Here is a 15,020-nt window from a genome sequence, read left to right on the forward strand (position 1 = left end):
CAGTTCTTTTCATCAACACTCAAACCCTAGAAAGAGAGAACACATGTAGCAACGATGATACAGATTTCTGTCAGATTTTGACATCAACATCACTATTTTGGGATACCGACGACCCTTCTCCTTGAACGCTCCATTGACGACCCAAAAGCTCCAGAAACATCACTCATCTTTCAATTTCTCTTATCTCTCCCACAAATCGATTTCCCCAATTCAACTCTTTTGTTAGGGTTCGTTGCTCTACAAGCTTTTGGAATTGGGGTCTTAAAGACAAGGGTCAGGTGAAGATAATGTTTTCTAGTCATAAATCGGGTTTTCAACTGGGTTTGCTTATGTTTAAAATGGGTTTACTTCGGTTCCATACTGCTTTAGCCAGGTAAACCATTAAATTCAACGATATGGAAAAATAGAGTATGGTTGCACAAAAAAAAAGGAAAAATAGAGTAAGAATTTTTGGATTTGGAGATATATAGAATTCGAACTTTCAATTTAAGGGGAAATAAAACTTCAACGGGGTCAAACAAATGTGTGAGGGGAAATAAAACTTCAACGGGGTCAAACAAATGTGTGTATGCGGTGTTATATGATACTTTTTAAGGAAAATAGATTGCCACCTTAATTTTTAGATTGACTAGGGTCGGCCCGGGCTACGCCCGAGTTTTTTGTTTTAATTTTAATTTTAATTATATATTTAGGATATTTATTACCATATAAATATTATAAGAAAAATTCTCTAGGATAGCATTTTTTAAGTTTTTGTTACAAAAATAGCTTTCAATGAAGAAAATGAACAAAATAAATTTTATTAAATGGTAAAAATATATTTTTACCTTTGGGTTAACTAATCTAAATTTAGGCTTTAGAGTTAATGGGTGGAGTTTTGGGGTTAGAGTTTCAAATTTTAAAAAATAGAAAATAAAAATAAAAATTTCAAAATAAAAATAGGCTATTTTAGTCATTTTTTTTCTCGAGGTCTATTTTTGTGACAAAAACTTAAACAAAGAATATTTGAAAGAATTACCCATATTATAATCTATTAAGTTTATATAAAAAATATATTATAATCTATTATAAAAATATAAGTAGCTGGATAATTATAAAATAATTTTAAATTATTCATTTTGTTTAGGGAAATTTACAATATATTGTTGGTTTAACAGTATGATCCAAAAATATTACTGAGCGTAATCAAAAGCAATGACCATATCTTAAGATTTTTTTTTTGGGTTTATAGTATATGATAATTTGTTTCAGTGGGACACACTACCAGCCACAAAAGTTTTACTAATTTACTCGTAAGATAGTGTTTTCAGAATTCATAGTTGCAACAATGTTTTATACTTAAACCATGTACAGAGCAAAATTAATATTATATTTCCCTAAGAAGAACGAACACAAAGAAAAGTAAAGAACGAAAAAAATTTAACAGGACCATAACAGGACCATAAAGAAGCAGAGCTTATTGATAAGAAGGTCTATTTAATGCTTCATTTTATTTTGACTTTCTTCGTTTACATGGCTTTTACGTACGCTTCGGGTAAATCTAAAATTGACTTTTAAAAACATTGACGACATCTTTGGGGTTGAACTAAACAAAGATCAGTAAAACAACTTAGAAACACATCTTGGTGATATTCACCGATTGGCTAAAGACATAACAGAAGCAACCAATGGAGAATAATAATAAGCAAAACGCAGTTAAGGAAACTAAGGCGGGCATAAGCACATTGGTTATTAGACATTAAGTTTTAATTGATTTTTTCTACGCACTCCATTAGGAGTTGCCTGTGGCGGATGAGTTCCAGAAGATAGCACGCGTTCACAATCACCGGTGCTCTTTGACATGTCTTATGCTGCAGTTCAGCTGGACGGTCTTCTCCATGCAACATCTGCACCTGCTACCCAAGAAACTCTATTTAGAACAAATGCACAAAATATCGGGTTTGGCTAAAGGTTTGGTTTATATAGCATACCCGGTTCATTTCAGGTCGCATTGTGGCTATATGAGGAGTGCACATTGAAGCTGTTGTCATCACTCGTTTCATCTCTGTTTGAACAAACTCATTTCCTAGCCGAGGAACCAAAAAAGGTTTTCCATGTGTAAGGAAACAATGATCTCATCCCAAAACTTTCAATGTTTATAAATAGAATTTCGGATACATTATTATTAATAATGCTCTATCAGCTTGCTGTATCAACATCTCTAGGACTGGTTCCGACCTCTAGAAGCAATACACCCTCACCGATGGCAAACACATCAACCTCCTCATCAACAATGTCGTGTATGAAGTATCTTGGTGGTCCACTTGGCATGGTCTTCTACTCTTCTTGCCATTAATTCAAATATATCCAAACAAAGAAACCTTTGAATCAAATTATTATCAAACGTAAGTGGTTGGAAACATGAAAAGATGGGGTTTTACCTTTAACCTTTGAAGTTTTCCTTTCTTTTTTTCTTCTACTCTTGAAAACATCATCTCTAATTCATGAGTATAAGCTTGGTAATAACACATAAGAAACAGACACTAAACCTGCAAGTTTGTTTCTACCTTCAGCATTCTAACCATGTTTCCTAGCAGGTCAATGTGCTGGTAATTCTCTGTTATTTCATCATCCTCTCTACGGCCTTTCTCAACAATCTTTCCTCCTGATGGAGCCTTCCTCCCACAGCATCAAGGATTAAAAACCTTCTTATCCATCCACCCTTCAAGTCTGAATATGTTGGAAACTAACACCGAACGGTAAATATAATATACCGAACCGTAAAAAAAATTGGATATAAGAAAGCTTAGTACAAAAAGGTATTCAGAGAAATGCATCAATCTCGAGACTGACGACTGCCTCGATTACAATATTGGATATAATACCTTGTGCAGCAGATTCCATGACTGCCTCGATGATTCTGTAATTTCGTTAAGTGGGTCTCATGTCGGACCAAAAATGCATCAATCTCCAGTAACTACTTAAATATTCAGAGAAACTGTACAAAACTTTAACAACACAATACTATGAGAAAATCAATATCACAGGCTCTAACAATCCATAAAATAAGGAATATTAAACTACGCGATTGAAATCCTATTGAGAGATTCTTCACGTCGATTTGAGCATCTCAAGTTCTCGAAACACCATTGTTGATGTGGGAGAACATATCAGAAGATCGTCGTTGTCCAGGATCGAAGAGCACGAAGAACCCTAAATTTTGATAGGACACAGATGAAGAAGATTCGGGTTTCTCGTTATCTGGATGTCTTGCTTGAGTAATATCTTAAGCCAACATAAAAAACAAACGTAGCCCAATAATTACAAACACATCGCGTTAATGAGACATCGAGTTAATGAGACGGTGAGTTTTAAATCTGAACATGTGTCGCAACGTCAGGAGACGACTTATCTAGCTGGAATCTGACGTGGCTTCATTAGAGTGAAGCAAACACTACTTTATAATAATAGATAGATAGATAGGTAGAGAGAGGAGAAGAAAGATGTGATTTTGGTTAGCTGGTGAATTTTGTTATAAACCATATGATGGATGTCCATAACCGGCCCGGTCCGGTATCAGCCCATGCGCCTAGAGAGAGAGAGCCGGCGGCCAGCTTCTACTATTTCCTTATTTACTTATGTTTATGATTTGTACTCTTTCCATTATTCTATGACGGTGTAATTCCCTATATATCAAGGGCTCCATATGTTATGATTAATATACAGAAACACAGATTCCATTCTCTAGTTTCACAACACATTATCAACACGATAGAATCTAAAACCCTAAGCTAAAATCCAAATCGATAAACCCTAAAACCCTAGCCGGCTTGAACCCTAATCTTCTCGGCGAACACCCTTACCGATCGCGAACCTTCCCGATCCAAGATTCAACCTGTTCATGTCCTGACCTAAGACGATTTCAGCCTGCTCGCGTTCCCGAAGGGCAGCTTGCATCCAACGATCCAACTCGCGACAACATCAGCTCGTGATCCGATCAACTCAACGTCCAGCTCGCGTTCCCGATACCAGAAAGGACAGCAAGCAATCCGTTCGTGTTCAGCTCGCGGTTCTTCTCTCCTCGGTGGTCCATTCAACCGTACTTGAGGTTAAGGTAATTCGAAACCTTAAAGAGAACCCATAATCGAATTTGGTTGCTTGATATGAATTGAAACCATAAAACCCTAATCATATATTACATGTTATGAATCAAAATCTTTAATCAAACCCTAATGATCCAATAATCAAATCAAAACCATAAGGTAGTAGATCCAAACCCTAATCGAGATTGATTGTTTGATCAATTAAAATCGAAACCTTAATGGTTATGAATCTCAAAACTCCAATGAGTAAATCGAAGCTCATAATCATAAGTTTGATTCCCTAAACCCCATTGATCTAATGATCTAAATCGAAACCCTAATATATATTACCCTAGCTGCATACATGCTTATTGCATGAATGCATGAAATCAATTAAAACCCTAAAGCTAATGCATAATCGATTTTATCCAAACCATAATTAATCTTTGAAATCGAAATTGATTGTTTGAATGATTGTATGTTTGGATATAGTATGCTAACCTTGATTAATTAAAATCATATTGCTAGTTTTGATAGATTGAAATTCGAAACCCTAATGTCTTGGAATAAAATCGAACTTGATTGAATTTGAATATGATCACAACCCTAATTTGAATATGATCACATAGAAATCCATATGCTAGGATTGCTAAATTCATAATTGAAATTGATTGTATGAATTGAATTTGAAATCGTATTGGTTGTTTGATCAAAACCCTAAATACTTTAAAATAGAAATCGATTGCTAGCCTTGATAGTTTCAATTAAAATCGAATACTAGTTTGATTGCTTGATCCATTTTGAAATTGAAATCGCATTGCTAGTTATTCACACGTTTTCAACATTGTTAAAAACCCTAAATCAAATTTGATTGATTGAATATATTGCTTGATTGATTGAATTACAATTACGCTTATAAATCAAACGCTAGGATTGATCATATCTTGTAGCCGTGTGGTTTTGGTTGCATCATGCATACATATTGAATGAATATTGCTTGATTGCTTGATCACTTAGAAACCGATTACTAAGATGTATGAAAATATTGCATTAAGATCATATAGAAACCGCCTATGCTAGGATTGCAATCACGAATGAACTGAATGCATAATACGAATTGATTACATCCAGTAGCCGTGCGGCTTGTTCTTTGTCATAGCTGTGCGGCTTGTTTGTACATTTCATATCCGTTAGAACTGATTGCATCATATCAACCTGATCGAATGTACATATAGAGACTGAATGCTAAGCTTGAATATATTGATTGCATGAACACACTTTTAAAAACTAAATTATATAACATATGATTTCAGATGTCAAAAATCAACAACTTGAATTTTGCTGCCCTAAATCTCTCTGGAGATAATTACTTGCAATGGACACTTGATACTAAGATCATCTTAAAATTCAAGAGAATCGGTGAATGTATCACCGAGGATAATAATGCAAGTGAGAAAGATAGATACAGTGCGATATTAATTATACGCCATCATCTTATTGAGAGTCTCAAAGATCAGTATTTGACTATTAAGAATCCTCTAGACCTTTGGACAGAGTTGAAATCGAGATATGATCACCAGAGAACGGTGTTATTACGGGTCATGAGCCAGACATATCCCATCTTAAGACATTCGGCTGTGCCGTTTATGTTCCAATTGCTCCACCAAAGAGAACAAAGATGGGACCTCAAAGGAGGATGGGGATATATGTTGGATATAATTCTCCCACGATTATAAAATACCTTGAGCCAACTACGGATGATTTATTTAAGGCCAGGTATGCGGATTGCATTTTAATGAATCCGAACATCCAACATTAGGGGAAAATAGCAACAAGCTGGTAAAAGATATTACATGGAATCAAACATCCTTATCTTGGCAAGATCCTCGGACTCAGGAATGTGATTTAGAAATCCAAAAGATAATACATTTACAAAAGCTAGCTAATCAATTGCCAGATTCCTTTGCTGACCCGAAAAGAGTGACTAAGTCATATATACCAGCTGCTAATGCACCAATTAGAATTGATGTTCAAGAGGGACACAATCAAGTTGCTACAGAGTCTAGACAATGTTTGAAACGTGGTAGACCAATAGGTTCCAAAGATAAGAACCCTCGAAAATCTAAGAAAGGTGCAGAGAATTAAACTGAGGTTGTTAAAACCCTAGACGCGACTGCGGCCGTTCCTAAATCCCGGGACTTAGCCACGGCCGATCCCAAAACCCTAATAGCGATCGCGGTCGATCATGAATGCTTAGATGCGCCCGGCCCTGATGTATCTAATACTGATTCTTGGGACACGAAGATTCAAGGTATTGAAGGTCCTAATAATAATGAGATCTCAATAAATTATGTCTTGTCTGGGATACAATGGAACAGAAAGAATGTCGACATTGATGATATATTTGCATACAAGGTCGCACTTGAACTTATGGATTTAAATGAGGATCATGAACCCACGTCTATTTATGAGTGCACTCAACGATCAGATTGGATCAAATGGAAAGAAGCTATGTACATGGAGTTAAACTCTTTAAAGAAGAGATGTGTTTTCGGCCCTATAATTCGAACACCATTTGATGTAAAACCAGTTGGATACAAATGGGTCTTTGTGAGGAAAAAAAATGAACATGGTGAAGTCGTAAGATATAAAGCACGGCTTGTTGCACAAGGATTCTCACAGAGACCATGACGAAACATATTCCCCAGTGGTGGATGCTACTACTTTTAGATTCCTGATAAGTCTGGCTATAAGAAAAAACTTAGACTTGCGGTTAATGGATGTAGTAACTGCATACTTATATGGTCCACTGGATAATGAGATTTATATGGAAGTCCCAGAGGGTATTAAACTGAAAAACAAAGAGAGTTCTAGAGAACAACATTGTATAAAGTTGAATAAATCTGTTTATGGACTGAAACAATCAGGTCGAATGTGGTACAATAGACTAAGTGAGTACCTAGTAAAAGAGGGCTATAAGAACGACCCGATCAGTCCATGCATTTTCATAAAAAATTTCGAAAATAAAGGATTTGTGATCATAGCAGTGTATGTTGGTGATCTGAATATCCTAGGAACCTCTGGATAGATTTCCCAAACAGTTGAATATCTTAAGAAAGAATTCGAAATGAAAGATCTAGGAAAAATGAAATTCTGTTTGGGATTACATTTTGAGTACATTAAAGATGGAATCCTTGTGCATCAAATGGCATATACAAAAAAGTACTCAAGAGATTCAACATGGCCAACTCACACCCTTTATCCAGCCCCATGGTCGTGAGGTCCCTCGGCCTGGATATTGATCCCTTCCGTCCCAAGATGGACGATGAAGATGTCCTTGGTCCCGAAGTGCCATATATCAGTGCCATAGGAGCTTTAATGTATTTGACAAGTCACACACGGCCTGATATATGCTTTGTCGTGAACCTACTATCTAGGTTTAACTCTTGTCCGACCCAAAGGCATTGGAACGGGATTAAACATGTTCTTCGTTGCCTGCAAGGAACGAAAGACTTGGGTCTATTTTATACTAACCAAAACAAAGAAGGTTTAGTTGGTTTTGCTGATGCAGGTTATCTATAAGATCCACACAATGCTCGATCACAGACATGCTATGTCTTTACACGTGGAGGTACAACCATATCATGGCGTTCCATGAAGCAGACGATCGCGGCCACTTCATCTAATCACTCGGAAATATTGGCTATACATGAAGCCAGCTGCGAGTGTGTCTGGTTGAGGTCGATGACCCAACATATCCGATCAGATTGTGGGATGAGCGAGAGCAAGGACCCACCGGCCGTGATGTATGAGGACAATGCAACATGCATTGCTCAGCTCAAAGACGGCTACATCAAAGGAGACAGGACGAATCACATTTTGCCCAAGTTCTTCTTCACACACGAGTTGCAGAAAGCTGGAGAGGTCCAAGTGGTTCAAGTGCGTTCCAACGACAACTCAGCCGACATGTTCACCAAATCACTTCTGACTTGCACATTCAGGAAGCTCACGCATCAAATTGGTATGCGTCGACTGAAAGACCTTCAGTGAGGTTCACATCAGGGGGAGTAATACGTGTTGTACTCTTTTTTCTTCATCATTGTTTTGTCCCACTGGGTTTTCCTGATAAGGTTTTAATAAGGCAATATCCAAAGCGTATTACAAACTCTGAATGGTTATAACATCCAAGGGGGAATGTTATGAACCATATAATGGATGTCCATAACCGGCTCGATCCGGTATCAGCCCATGCGCCTAGAGAGAGAGAGCCGGCGGCCAGCTTCTACTATTTCCTTATTTACTTATGTTTATGATTTGTACTCTTTCCATTATTCTAAGACGGTGTAATTCTTTATATATAAAGGGTTCTATATGTTATGGTTAATACACAGAAACATAGATTTCATTCTCTAGTTTCACAACAAATTTGGATTTTTTTTTTGGGTTAGTGAATGCAATTTCTGTTTAATAATGCACTTGTTTTCTGTTTGAAGATTTTTTTTGGTTAGTGATTTTTTCAAAACTCTCGAGTCTGTACTGAAGATTTTTTCTTTTCCGGTATCAGCTTTGGATAACAACACATACGCACGTGTCTCCCGTTTACAATTCTTAACCATTTATTTATTTTGTAACAGTCCAAAACTTTTATTGATTTATCATTTGAAAAATCTTGACCGAAATAAACATAAATTTACGGAGACGACAAAGAAGAACAATTCCATTAAAATTCCTTTTTCAATTTAGTTAACTCATAAGATTCATGTATCTATTATCTCTAATCGTAATAAGTCGTAACAATAGAAATTATAATAACAATAGATAAACCTTCCTTCTCTTCCTTAACTCATAAGCCTCTCTATCTCTCTCCTCCTGAATCAAACAAACACTGTTCACTTACTTGACCAATCAATAAAGCATCCTCCTCCATTTCACGAGATCTTCGTTCTCAATCTTCTCTGCAATCTAGGGTTTCAGATCTCAATCTCTACCTCGAATCCGTTCCCCAATCATGAGTCGGGAGAAGCTAAGGTTCTTCACCCTCTCGTTTCTTCTGATCCTGAGTCCAGCGCTCTGTAGATTCGTCGTGGAGAAGAACAACCTCAAAGTCACATCACCCGACTCCATCAAAGGCATTTACGAGTGTGCCATTGGGAACTTCGGAGTTCCTCAGTACGGTGGTACTTTAGTCGGCACCGTTGCCTATCCCAAATCGAATCAGAAAGCTTGTAAAAGCTACAACGATTTCGACATCTCCTTCAAATCTAAGCCTGGGGGCTTACCCACTTTTGTCCTCATCGATCGTGGAGGTTCCATCTTACCCTTTGCTCAATTAGGTTCATAGTATGTGGGAATGATTTAGTTTTTGGTTTTAGTATGTGAAAAAGATTCAGTTTTTGGTTATAGTATGTGGAAAAGATTCAATTTTTGATTATGGTGTGAGGAAGATATATCATTGTTTGGTTATAATATGTGGAAAAGATTCAGTTTTTGGTTATAGTATTTTGGAAAGGTTCAGTTTTTGGGTTTAGTATGTGGAAAAGACTCAGTTTTTGGTTATAGTATGCGGAAAATATTCAATTTTAGTAATAGTATATGAAAAAAAATCAATTTTGGTTATAGTATGTGGAAAAAATTCGTTTTTTGATTATAATATGTGGAAAAAGTTCAATTTTTTGGTTATATTTTTCTGGAAAGATTCAAACTCTGGTTATAGTATTTTGAATAATATTCAGTTTTTGGTTATGTTTTCTGGAAAAGATTCAATTTTTGGTTATAGTTTGTGGAAAAGATTTGTATTTTGGAACTGAATGTGAGTTTGTTTTTGTGAACACAGACTGTTTCTTTACTTTGAAAGCATGGATAGCTCAACAAGCTGGAGCAGCAGCGATTCTTGTAGCTGACAACAAAGCTGAGCCATTGATCACTATGGATACACCTGAAGAGGATAAGTCAGATGCGGATTATCTTCAAAACATTACCATTCCTTCAGCTCTCATCACCAAGTCTTTGGGAGACAGTATAAAGTCTGCTCTCTCCGGTGGGGACATGGTGAACATGAAGCTGGACTGGACTGAGTCTGTTCCTCATCCCGATGAGCGTGTGGAATACGAGCTCTGGACCAACAGCAACGACCAGTGTGGGAAGAAGTGCGATACTCAGATTGAGTTTCTCAAGAATTTCAAAGGAGCTGCTCAGATTCTTGAGAAAGGAGGGCATACTCAGTTCACGCCGCACTACATCACCTGGTACTGCCCTGAGGCTTTTACGCTGAGTAAACAGTGCAAGTCTCAGTGTATCAACCATGGAAGATACTGTGCGCCTGATCCTGAGCAGGATTTTACTAAAGGGTATGATGGGAAAGATGTTGTCGTTCAGAATCTACGCCAGGCTTGCGTCTATAGAGTCATGAACGAGACCGGTAAGCCGTGGGTCTGGTGGGACTATGTGACTGACTTCGCCATCCGGTGTCCGATGAAGGATAAGAAGTACACCAAGGAGTGCGCAGACGAAATTATCAAGTCACTTGGTGAGTATAATGCTTCATTACCCTGCTGTGATATCATTTCATCAAGCGCAAGTATATAGTAAATACATCTTTATATCAAATATAGAGAAACAAACAGACTGATAGCAATCACTCAATCAGCTTACCTTACCTTGTAAGGCTGTTGAAGCCTAATATATGAGCAAAGGATCTTTTGTTACTTTCGTGTTTTGTGCATTTCATTGTGACTATCAGCTGGCTAATCTCTGAATGCTCGTTCTGTTGTATGCATTCAGACATTGATCTCAAGAAGGTGGACAAGTGTATCGGAGACCCTGACGCAGATGTCGAGAACCCAGTTCTTAAAGCAGAGCAGGAGTCCCAGGTTTGTCGTTTGCAACTCTTCTCTTCTAGATCTTGTTGTTTTGAAGCTCTCAATTCCGTTTTGTGATATTCACGAAATGAGTTTGTTTCAGATTGGCAAAGGTGCCCGTGGAGACGTGACTATACTCCCAACTCTTGTCGTGAACAACAGACAATACAGAGGTATTAGAGAACAACTGACCTGTCAGAGTTGCCTTTTTCTGCAGCATCTCACGTTTTCTTTGCTAACTCAAATATTTTTTCATGGGATTAGGTAAATTGGAAAAAGGGGCAGTGCTGAAAGCTATGTGTTCAGGTTTTGAAGAGTCAACAGAACCAGCTATATGTCTAACCGAAGGTCCGGTCCTATATTCTCCACTGACTTTCACAACTCTCTTTGTCATTTTCAGATATCACATTCTCTCTTGATATACAGACATTAAAGTTTTGGTGACTTCTTGCATTTGTAGTTCTCCTTAGTGTTTTACATGTTTTGAGATACGTTTCCTGGTTTTTGCAGATTTAAACACTAATGAATGTTTGGAAAACAACGGTGGATGCTGGCAAGACAAAGCTGCCAACATAACTGCATGCCGGGTAACATTTGGGCTTGCTAGTTTTTTTTTCTCTTTTTAAATTTTGGTTTTGGTGTGCAACTAAGACTCATTAGATTTGATCTGAATCTGCATTTTAGGATACTTTTAGGGGAAGACTGTGTGAATGCCCTACTGTTCAAGGTGTTAAATTTTCTGGTGACGGCTACACTCACTGCAAAGGTATATCAGTTTTATCTCCCTGTAGGCAGCTTGACATATTTTGTGTTGGAACGGGATGCAAAATAATGGCATATCCTCTGGCATTGTTATTCTATTCCACAAGTATTTTGCTTTAAAGTTGAAGGAAATTTAACCCATATAACTGAGTGGACAAGTGGAGCAATGTTCTAAGTTGCTTTAAATGCCGTTCTACCCTTTTTCGTAAAACAAAAGTCCTCTCACTATAATTTTTCATGATAATTTTCTTGTATCCGATGCTCTCAACGTTGTTTCACTTGGCAGCCTCTGGAGCTTTGCATTGTGGCATCAACAATGGAGGATGCTGGAGAGAAACCAGAGGCAGCTACACTTACTCTGCTTGCGTAGTAAGTATTTCGTCTTCTATATTAATATCTAGTTCTTGAACAATCGTCTTCTTAACCTAGAGTGAAACTTTTTTTCTTTTTTTTTTTTAAATGGATATTTCAGGATGATCATTCAAATGGTTGCAAATGCCCACTTGGGTTCAAGGGCGATGGAGTAAAGAGCTGTGAAGGTACTTTGTTAAGGAATATTTACTAGCATCTGTAATCATGCGGTTTAATTGAGTGTTACCAAGTACAATTTGTAAACATATACATCCGTAAAGTGGCGTATATGTGCATAGTCCTAATATATACACTAAGATGTTTTGGAGAATTCAAGATGGTAACTGTATTGTATTTGATTGAATGTGTTAGATGTGGACGAGTGCAAAGAAAAAAAGGTTTGCCAGTGCCCAGAGTGTAAATGTAAAAATACATGGGGAAGTTATGAATGCAGCTGCAAGAATGGTTTGCTCTACATGCGTGAACACGACACTTGCATTGGTAAACAAAAGATATCTCTTCCTTTGCTCATATAATGCCCATAATTAATGTGGAGTCATTAATCAAACTTTATGTTTCTGCTTTTGAATGTGAAAGGTTCAAACAAAGTTGGAACGACAAAGCTCAGCTGGAGCTTTTTGTGGTTTCTTATAATCGCAGTGGGTGTTGCAGGTCTTTCCGGATATGCCGCCTACAAATACAGGATCAGGGTATGTTATGCTACTCTCTTTACCATAATACATATATTATGGAGTTTTTGCCATGTAGATAAGATGTTTGAAGTAACAAAAAAGAAAACAATGGTGCAGAGATACATGGATGCGGAAATAAGAGGGATCATGGCACAGTACATGCCTTTGGAAAGCCAACCCAATCCACGTGGTCCGCATATGGATATATGAGTGAAGTTATCAACACAAAACCAAGAGACTCTCTCTTATCTGTAGGAAGCTTCTTCTATGTTTCTATGTAAATGAATGTATAAGACTCTGAGAAAAGCCACACAAGAAATAACTAAGTGCATCTGCACTTGTTGTAAGGGATGTGGATTTGCATATGGAATCCCTCTTTCTCTGCATTACTCTTGCAATGTATAATAAGAAATAAATAAGTAGTTGAGTTACGTTTATTTACTATTGAGACTTTGCTTGATGTTTATACTTATTCCAGCTCCTCCACTCTGTTTCTCAATCTGTTCTTTCACTTGAATATGTGATTCTTGGATAAACCTTGTGTGCTTCTTTGTGAGCTCCTCCTTGGTGTTAAGCTTGTCCTCCATTACTGCAATCTTCTGTTAGGAACAGAGCAGACCAGAAACTGACAAGAAAAAATGTGTTTTGGGAGTTTCACATTGTTGGGTCTGAAGGTGAACCAGAAACTAACCTTCCTGAGACTTTCAGCACTTGCGGGATCGTGATCTTCTCGCTTCAATCCAATAAAATAAAGCTGCAACTTCCATGAAATCTCTGGCGTGACGCTCAACATCAACTACAGTGTTCAACGAGAGGATATAAATATCACAGTGCATCATCATTGATCAGCAGGCAACCTCGATGATCATCGATAGGATCAATGCGTTGTGTTATGATCACTAAAGATGATAACATTGATAAGTTAAGCAAGTGAGCGTATCTAAAATGACATATTCTTCAGCAGAAAACTCACAACTTCCATTACTATCAATCAATCACCAAACAAGAAGCCAAGGCAATGCCTTTCACACTAAAACTTGAAATGATCAAAGGCCAACCATGAAGGGAGATCGTTCGAGGTCAAGATCGAGAGTAGAAGATGGACTGACTTTGATAACAAGGATGAGGATAGTGGTAGCTCTCTAGCTGGCAAACATGGGAGCAGGCCAGCTTCCGATTCCGTCTCACAAGCCATAATGTCCTCTATCTCGTGGTTCTGACTGTTCTACGGCGTCTCCGGTGATCTTATTACAGGAGGACGGTCAGACGGAGACGTCGCCAGTTGGTGCTGATAAATCCATTGGGCTTTTTATTGAGCCTAGTTTTACATTCTCTATTGGGTTGACTGTTTTCTAAGCCCAATAGCTTTGGGTAATGTTTACTTGGTCTCTGTATATCTCCTTCAGCTTTGATAGATACAGTTTTAATGGTCTTTCATGCAATAGTATATGCTTATATGGTCTAAAAAGGTCATAAGAAATCTATCATACAATAGTATATGCTTTGTGAATCCTCGTCCATTTTTTTTTATAATCCAATGTGGTAAACCGATTTGTACCGGACATTCCCATATACCAAACTAAAATCCCTTATATATGAGAAACACCGTGATAAATGCATTCACACTATAATAGACACGTGACAGCTTCACAATGATTTGATAATAAGTATGTTAACGCGTTCACACTATATTCATAAATGTGTTCACACTACGTACTTTGCGTTTTCTTTTAATCTAAAACTCACATACATGTTTATAAAACTCTGGATTTTTAGTGTCGAATAAAAATAGACAACGAATCAAAAGCCAAACTATATATATATATTTTTTATTGTTTAAGGATAAAGTTAAGCAAAATATTCATAAATTTTTATTCGATTCGTTATCCGTTTTGAATTGAACCAAAAAATTTGGATATCCGTAACTCTATGAAACAAATCAAATACTAAAATACAATATCCAAAAAAGAAGCAAATCAAAAATACTAATATTTTTAAGAACAAATATCTAATTCGATCTGTTATATGCATATATATACATATATGTAAATAATTATATATATATACGTTATATATTATACTTTATATCAGTTTACAATATTTTTATGAACTAAATTTATTATATTAGGTACTAGAATTTAAAAAGTTAAATAATGTTTTATTTTTGTAATAAAATGTTATTATTAAAAATTTCAATTATTTTTAAAATTTTATTTTTTACGGATCAAATCAGATATTCTTTAAAATTCTAAAACATTTCTGATATCCGAGTCACCGAATATCTAGGTAGCTAAAGA

General features: G+C 36.8%; 2 protein-coding genes and 1 long non-coding RNA gene across 4 annotated transcripts; 2 read left to right on the forward strand and 1 right to left on the reverse strand.

Moving 5' to 3' along the window:
- Positions 1-7,805: 7,805 nt before the first annotated feature.
- LOC125588417 lies at positions 7,806-8,111 on the forward strand. The gene has a single exon (XM_048759751.1). It carries the CDS (start codon positions 7,806-7,808, stop codon positions 8,109-8,111), a length of 306 nt encoding a protein of 101 aa, XP_048615708.1.
- A 740-nt stretch (positions 8,112-8,851) lies between these two features.
- Positions 8,852-13,167, forward strand: LOC106452424 (vacuolar-sorting receptor 1-like). The gene is made up of 12 exons (XM_013894535.3): positions 8,852-9,367; positions 9,895-10,587; positions 10,842-10,930; positions 11,022-11,091; positions 11,183-11,266; positions 11,429-11,505; positions 11,603-11,684; positions 11,967-12,049; positions 12,153-12,219; positions 12,404-12,532; positions 12,629-12,741; positions 12,841-13,167. Exons 1-12 carry the CDS (start codon positions 9,070-9,072, stop codon positions 12,931-12,933), a joined length of 1,878 nt encoding a protein of 625 aa, XP_013749989.2. The 5' UTR covers positions 8,852-9,069; the 3' UTR covers positions 12,934-13,167.
- LOC106452425 lies at positions 12,968-14,514 on the reverse strand. 2 transcript variants are annotated; one of them, XR_001289796.3, is made up of 3 exons: positions 13,782-14,502; positions 13,415-13,519; positions 12,968-13,312 (listed from the first exon to the last, which is right to left on the reverse strand). It is a non-coding gene; the product is annotated as an uncharacterized LOC106452425 (long non-coding RNA). The 2 variants fall into 2 exon arrangements; XR_007325174.1 differs by having other exon boundaries at positions 13,415-14,514.
- Between the last annotated feature and the right edge of the window lie 506 nt (positions 14,515-15,020).

The sequence above is a fragment of the Brassica napus genome, chromosome C6 (genome assembly GCF_020379485.1).
Source record: "Brassica napus cultivar Da-Ae chromosome C6, Da-Ae, whole genome shotgun sequence".
Classification (NCBI taxonomy): Eukaryota; Viridiplantae; Streptophyta; class Magnoliopsida; order Brassicales; family Brassicaceae; genus Brassica; species Brassica napus.

Bases quoted from the DNA above. Each gene is read 5' to 3' on its own strand.
- LOC125588417 (XM_048759751.1), top strand. From the start codon at position 7,806: ATGACCCAACATATCCGATCAGATTGTGGGATGAGCGAGAGCAAGGAC.
- LOC106452424 (XM_013894535.3), top strand. From the start codon at position 9,070: ATGAGTCGGGAGAAGCTAAGGTTCTTCACCCTCTCGTTTCTTCTGATC. The intron at 9,368-9,894 runs GTTCCATCTTAC...TTGTGAACACAG, and splicing joins TGTCCTCATCGATCGTGGAG to ACTGTTTCTTTACTTTGAAA. The intron at 11,685-11,966 runs GTATATCAGTTT...TTCACTTGGCAG, and splicing joins CGGCTACACTCACTGCAAAG to CCTCTGGAGCTTTGCATTGT.